At 46.8% G+C, this 7,528-nt stretch overlaps 1 protein-coding gene across 6 annotated transcripts; it reads right to left on the reverse strand.

Moving 5' to 3' along the window:
- Positions 1-1,225: 1,225 nt before the first annotated feature.
- Positions 1,226-6,606, reverse strand: LOC100279766 (uncharacterized). 6 transcript variants are annotated; one of them, XM_035959534.1, is made up of 12 exons: positions 6,482-6,528; positions 6,266-6,398; positions 4,757-5,165; positions 4,479-4,606; positions 4,340-4,399; positions 3,965-4,114; positions 3,412-3,567; positions 2,990-3,127; positions 2,820-2,893; positions 2,346-2,447; positions 2,045-2,264; positions 1,226-1,809 (listed from the first exon to the last, which is right to left on the reverse strand). In XM_035959534.1, exons 3-12 carry the CDS (start codon positions 5,151-5,153, stop codon positions 1,735-1,737), a joined length of 1,500 nt encoding a protein of 499 aa, XP_035815427.1. In that variant the 5' UTR covers positions 5,154-5,165; positions 6,266-6,398; positions 6,482-6,528; the 3' UTR covers positions 1,226-1,734.
- Positions 6,607-7,528: the final 922 nt, after the last annotated feature.

The raw sequence follows: 7,528 nt of genomic DNA on the forward strand, positions 1-7,528 counted from the left end.
ATGCCCCACAGTGTTTCTTCCCAAGTGTGACGCGCGGGTGTCCGAGCCGCTAGCCGAAGGTGAGCTCGCCGCCGTGACGGTGAACAACCCGAGCCCTCACCCAGCTTACGCCTAACTAAACCCCCCACGCTTCCTATCACACATTCAGAGAGGGAAACTGATCATACCTCCTATCGAGACGAAGGCGAAGCTGGCGCGCAGATCCCTAGCCCGCACCGCGATGGAAACTCTAGGGTTTCCCGACGCCGAGTCGCTAAGCCGCCTCTGCCGCCGCACCAGGAAGTCACGCCGCACTCGGACACTTAGTGGCCTCCAACCGAAGGCGAGCAGAGGACAACGGCCGGCGATGTGTACACACGCTCTCTCTCTCCTCCGCACTCCATGGCGACGACTGAAGGTCTCGGCAATGGCGCTTTGGTTCGCGTCTGTGGTCGGGGAAGCACAGAAGTGCGCACCATTGGCTTGTATAGCCCGAGGACTCGGACCCCCAGGCGAAGTGGACGTTGTGCGCCCGGAACTCTCGGTGAAAGCCGGTGCGCCGCCGTCGCATCCGGAGAGTGCGGTTGCAACAAACCCGCAGAGAGAGAACCCGATCCGCGGGCCCCAAATGTAATCGACATGCTAGATGGTCCTATGACGAGACGGGCCCACCAGCAAGGACGTGCTGTCCAGGTGTGCGGACGACGCTGCCCAGTGGTCCCACAAGCCAGATGCATGCCGAGTGAGAAGCGCCCGACGAGCGGGTCCCGCCACGCAGCGGCCCAGCTGGTGATGACGGGCAGGGCCCACCTAGCGGCGCCTACGCTGGATCCAAAAGGGGAGATGGGCCAAAACGTGGTAGCGAGGCCCAGGTGAGTTCCCCTTTTATTTTCTTTTCCTAACTTGTTTTTCCTTTCCATTTGAATTCAAAATTCAAACTCAACCATGTGGTAAATCCTCCCTAGATTAAGAGTATAATTTGAACATACTTTTATTACCTCTATTTATGATATTTATTTTGTATATATATTTTTCTCTTTTGGTTTCCATTCTAGAATTTCCTTTATGGTTTAAATTCTAATTTGGGTATTATCATATTTATTTTTACCTTATTTTTATATTATCACAAAATGCACACAAAATAAAAACCCAGCATGATTCATATTTTAGTGGTATAACTTTTTATTAGTTATTTATCTTTAAATATGGCATTCACATGTGATGATAAGTGGATATGTTATACACATACATAAAGCAAATGATTTTTCTCCTTTTATATGGTCTCTTATAAATTGGGTATTACAGGGATGATACACTGCTGACACTTCCTACGGCAGAAGCCGTTGTAATAAAACTGAAAACCATAGGTCCAGACTCCATTTGCAAGAAAACATCTCATGGTCGACAGGCCGACTATGTTTCCTCCATGCACTGACTAGTGCTACATCTTAGGAATTCTTCATGAATCCATGCAGGGCTTCTACCTTCTAGAGGTGCCACGCAGCGCTGGCATGACACGGTGGAAATGCAGACGATGAAGAAAGGGCCATCAGGCGGTGGTGTGTTCCTCTTCCACCCAGGTAAAGTCGAACTAGCTGTGGATGGATGTACGCAAGCAAAACCCAACCTCGCAGCACAGTGTGCTGTACTGCTGTGTGACATACAGTGTTTGCCTTTCCAAGGCTGTCGTCGGAATACAGTGTACCAGAGACAGAAACCTTGCAACAAGGTTGCTGTTGCCAGGGGCAGTCCTGCTTACGAGTGCATCCTGGAGACCTTTTCAGACAATCCATTGACGGCGCCTTCCATTTCCTCAGCGATTCCATCGTCCTAGCAGAGAAACCAAACGTGAGTAGTGGTGGAGGCACTACCTAGTCCCTAAAGTGGACGAAGGAATCAAGGAAAAGGTACAGCTTGCATGTAACAGATCAATCAAAGATGTCCTTTTCCACGTCCGTCCTTGATATTGACAGTGTGCATGCATGCCATCAAAAAGAGGAAGACACTGATAGTGCACAAGTGTGCCGCCCTGCCTACTTGCCACACCAGTTGAATTCAGCATTACCTCCGGGTGTTTCTTCGTGGCAACGACACACTTGGAAGCACTTATGCTCGCACTCTTCAGGTAGCTCCGAGAGCTTAAGCTTGTGGATTTCACATCGCTCATGTCGTCGTCTTCTGACCTTGGAGGGCTCACAGTGGTGCGGGCGACAGAATCTGCACTTCTCTCCTGGTCATTAATATGTTGATCAGTATCACCGTCCTTCGATACAACCACTCTTTCCCTGTCATACGCAGAGACACGCAGGATTTAGCACGGCTGAGATCAAAGCAACAGGGGTTCTGCACTCCTGAATCATGTATACCTTGGTAAAGAAGCATGCTTTCTTTGCAGTGGAGAACCTCTTTCTCCCTTGCTATAATGCTCCTCAAGATGTGCAAACTGCCGTTTGAACCGATCAACTCCACTGCAGCAAAAGATAGTAGTATTACCAACGATACCAATCCTTCTAGATAAAAGAAGAATACTAGATACATGCTTTATCAGACCCAGCAACTCCTCGCAACAGAAATAAAAACTGTATTTCGCCCTTAAATTTTTAAAATGGATGATTATTGTTTCCTATATACCAATCCTTTCCTGGCAAAAGTGTGAAGTAGGTAAGATTTGAGTGAACGATCATACTGAAAGACAAGCAACTTGACAAAGGATTGAGTAGGATGCAAGTAAAACATAGTATATAGGCAGCTTTGTTTGATGTTGAAGTAAACTATTCCCTGTTGTATGGTAGTAAAAGCTTAGAACTTAGAAGGAAAAAAAAACTAATGTAGTACTGCACCTCGGGTAGAGGAAGCTAATCTGTTCTCCACCTTGCATGTGCTCCTCCAGCATCTGTGGATGATACTCCAAAATCTGCTTGCATATTATTAAAAAAATAATTTTCAAACACAGTGACTATACTTTTTTTTACACAAACAGGAAAATATATTAGAAGTTGTTGCTCCATACCTCTCGATAGATCAATTCTCTAACATCATCTTTGGCCAGCTTCCTTCTTTCAAATTCAAACTCAAGTTTAGAAATTGGGTGTCTTGATGGCTCACGTTCCACATTAGCAAGGGATGCAAAGTATGGATCAGCTAGAGCCTGAAATAAGTTAAAATTATATATTATACCCCCTCCATACCAAAATAAAATTTGTTTTACCTTTTTAGTTGATTCATACAATAATTACTGTATTTATTTTATATATATGTCTAGATTTATCATCATCCATTTGAACATAGACATAAAAATTAAGAGCTAAAATGACTAATATTTTGGGACGGAAGGGGTATAAAAAATCAAATTATATGTGTGACATCTTTTTTACGGAAACTCTTAAAGCGGATCTAACAAAGGAAAAGAAAGTGTGTTATGATTGAGTTCACCTCTTCTGCAGTAGGCCGATCTTTAGGATCAAATGCAAGTAAACGCTCTAAAAGACGAAGAGCCAAAGGATCGGCATTTCGAAATTTATGAGTAAAGGGCACGGGATATTTTTTCCGCATGCAGCTTAAGTATCTCCTGGCCTTCTCATTTCGGATCTGCAAAGATTGTAGACAACATTATGGATGTTTTTTACGTATGTGAAATCTCTAGAAGGAGGCAAGGAGCAGAAATCACAAAATAAACAAATAGATAGAGACTAAAGGAAATATTTCAGTGGCTTGCAATTGCAATGAACTTTGTTGATAAAATGTTGCTTTAATATTATATTTGCATAGATCCTTTGTTTAGGGCCTGTTTGGATACACATGACTTGGCTAAAAAATAGCCCATCTATTACCTCTTCTGCTTGGATGCACTAGAGCTATTTTTTAGCTAGCTAGTAATTAGCATCCAAACAGACCCTTAGTCTTGTTAGAGAACACATTAGCTACTTTAATGATATAATAGGAGGTTTAGGAAAAAAATGACTCAGAAATAATTGAGATGCAGTACCCGAGATAAGGTCTCAGATGATGGAGTTCCAAGAAGATCTGTTATAATATCTAATTGGTGTACAACATTCTTCCCAGGAAATAGTGGCCTTCCAGTGAGAAGTTCAGCAAATATGCACCCAATGCTCCAAATATCAATTGCAGGAGTGTACTGCATATAAATTAAAATGAGTCAGAATTTGGATAGCGGTAACATAAGGATTTTGCAACATAATCTTGTCTAAAAAAACTTTACACCTCAGTTTTCAGCACAGTATGCCCCAAGAATATAAAGAATACATGATTGTAGGAGTATACTACAAGAATATTCATTAAAAGTGAAATATGATGCACTACACAGTTGACCACTTCATGCATCAAGAGCTGAATACATTACTTTGGAGAAAAAAGAACCACATAGTTCAGGTGCCCGGTACCACCTCGTTGCCACATAATCCTTCAAATAGAAAAGCAGATGCACATTAAAAATAGCAAAGTGGAACATGAATGCTTCCATAAGATGGCAAGGGTCTTACTGTCCAAAATATAGCTGAAGGGGCATCATTAAATGATGCACGGGCAAGACCAAAGTCACATATTTTCAGTTTGCAGTCCGAGTTAGCCAGTATATTCTTGGGCTTTAGGTCACGATGAAATACATTAGCTGCACCGGTATAGAACATAAAGATCACATTATTGTAATAATAAACTGGATAACCATGAACAGATGAGCCCACAACAATTTGACAAATACAAAAACTGTCTTGCTAGATTGGATAGGTACTGTGTGGTTGGTACTAATTAATATACTTACCAGCATGGATGTACTTGAGAGCACGAAGAAGTTGGTACAGGAAAAACTGGTGATGTTCAGGGGTGAGGTCATCATTGGCCTTGATCACTTGATGGAGATCAGACTCCATGAGCTCAAAAACAACATAAATATCTTGGAACTCCCTCCGAGATGGAGGGAGCATGATGTGCTTAATCTCAACTATGTCTGGGTGACGAAGCAACCGAAGGAGCTTGATCTCCCGCAGTATGCGTGTGGCGTCCGAGACATGCTCAAACACATCGTTGATCTTCTTGATAGCAACCCGCTCACCGGTGCGGGTATCTACAGCTGCAGCAACTACCCCGTAGCTGCCTTTACCAATGACTTCTTGGATCTGGTACTGGCTTGCCTCTCCGTACTCGGTGAAGAACTCCATTTCCACCGAGTCCTGTAACACCACAATTTTTCAAGGACATACTGAAGTTAGCCAGAGATATTCAGAAATTCAACATCCAAGGAATGACTGGTTACAAAATACCTGTGGCGAAACAACCTACGGTTAACTGAACACTAGTGTATCATCGAAAGCTATTCGTCAGCAAAGCAAATGGCATGGCCGCATAACATGCATCTACAGGTTTATAAAGCTAGGATCTTCTCCATGGGCCATTGACCCAACCTACTAAAAAATTGACCTTTTCACTGAATACACGGTCAGGTAAATTCAGTAGGAACGCATGCAAGGGCAAGACCTTTTCTCATTGAAGCAACATCGGGCAAAGGGAAACTGGACGTAGAGGTGCAGATCAAGTCTACCTTAGTAGAAGCCGAGCCGGTGCCCTGGTCGGCTGGTCAGATCACACCAAAAATACAAGCGGACAGCTTAGAGAAGAGTTCCGCAGAAGCAAGCAACGGCAAGGCAGGCAACTAGGCAAGCAAGGCAAGGCAACTGAAGCGGGTCCACTCAGTCGCTCACCTTCCTGTGGCTCTCGACGGGGAGCGGCATCTTGCGCTTGGGCACGCGGATGGCGCGGAGGCCGAGGAGATCCGGGTCATCGACGATCTCGAGATCCGGCGAGCCGCCGTCCGCCTCCCCCTCGCCGTCGCCGGCGATGGACGACTGATTGGAGGTGGAGCCGCTCCGGCGGTGGAACCAGCGGCGGAAGCCGTGGACGATCGCGCCCCCTCCGCCCATGCTCCTAGCCCTACGCGCCTGACAGCATTGGCCGCCCGCCCGCCCGCCTACCTCTAGTAGCTATCTATATACCAGCACCAGTCCACCGGCTGTCCAAGCAAGCTCCTCCTCTCTTCCCGTGTCCCGTCCCTCCTCTACTCCCTTGCCGCCGTCAGTTACTGTTCCTACTCGCGGTCGCGGATGGATGGACTGGACACTTGCTTCCCCGACCGACGTGCTGATCCCGTCCAAGTCCAAGGCGGGATGCTGAGTCGTCGGCGCCGTGGCCCGTGGGGGCTGATGGCAAGCAGATTGACGGATGCAAAGCGGAAAACGATGGGTGGTGATGGGAAAGGAGCGGGATCTTGTTATACCAAGTTGGGATTGGATGGACGATTTTCCTTTTCTCCCCTCTATATCGCCTCCTGATAATGCGCTGAATGAGTGTTCACTGTTTAGACTTCAGACTGATGGAAAAGGCTGCACCGAATTGGCATAGCTGCTCTGCTAAAAAAAGAGGATTTTTTTTAAAAAAAACCTAGCCTGCCACTACTACACTAGCAGAGGGGCAGTACACCAGACCAGATTACCAGAACAAGAGAGACTGCGCACGCGTTGCTTGAAAGAGGCAGTAGCATCGCCTACTCCCTTCCCTCCAGGCTCTGTTAGCACTATAGCTGGGTTGTAGCGTTCACCGACGGTGATGACCGGAATGGTGGTAGGAAGGAAGACGAGAACGAAGATAGGAGATAGGACGGCAGCAGCTAGGGATGAAAACTGACGGAAAAACTCATCTCCCGTTTTCGTATCCGCATTTTATCATCGAAAACGGGATTGAGTCCGGAATAGTCGAGAACGGAAACGGGAGCGGGATAAACGGAATTGCGAAAACGAACTATTTAGCACCAAAATGAGCGTGCAAACGGTCCGGCCCTGAGGCCGGATAGTCCGCAGTCCGGACAGTCCGCGCCTGTGGGCCGGACGGTCCGCGCGTGCGCAGAACAGATTAGGGTTCCGAGTTTTGTGCTACAGTTGTTAGCTAGATTCGCGGAATTAGCTCGGAAATCAGTTGTGTAAAGGGTCCGCCCCCCCTCCCCTATAAATAGAGAGGTATACGGCCGATTTGTATCATCAATCGAATCAAAACACTTCTATTTCGCATTTATTTCCTAAGAGTAGTTCTAGTCTAGTTCTAGTTTAGCCTTTCGATCCTCAAATTCTTCGCTTCTCTTCGACTCCACGTCGATTAGAGGAGTCTAGGTCGGCCTGCTCGAGCCTAGACAACTCCTAGGATCTCTCCACCCCGACGGGGTCCCTCCCGGGAGCGAGATCCAGGCGCCACCGGCGATCTTCCGCCGCCCCTGCACACGCGCGGACCGTCCGACCCCAGGGCGCGGACCGTCCGACCGTCAAGCAGGAAACCCTAGCCTCGCACCAGGCCGCGGACCGTCCGCCCCTGTGCAGAGAGCACCGCCGCTGGTTCGTGTTGAGTGTTTGATGCCCTAAAAAGGTGTCAACATACTTTTTGGCGACTCCGCTGGGGAAAACAAATATAGACTCATCAAATCGACCCTCAATGGCCGGTTCAAGGGATAGCTCTGATATTTCCCCAAGCAACATCATAGAGCTGACTTGGG

Source organism: Zea mays, chromosome 6, assembly GCF_902167145.1.
Source record: "Zea mays cultivar B73 chromosome 6, Zm-B73-REFERENCE-NAM-5.0, whole genome shotgun sequence".
Lineage (NCBI taxonomy): Eukaryota > Viridiplantae > Streptophyta > Magnoliopsida > Poales > Poaceae > Zea > Zea mays.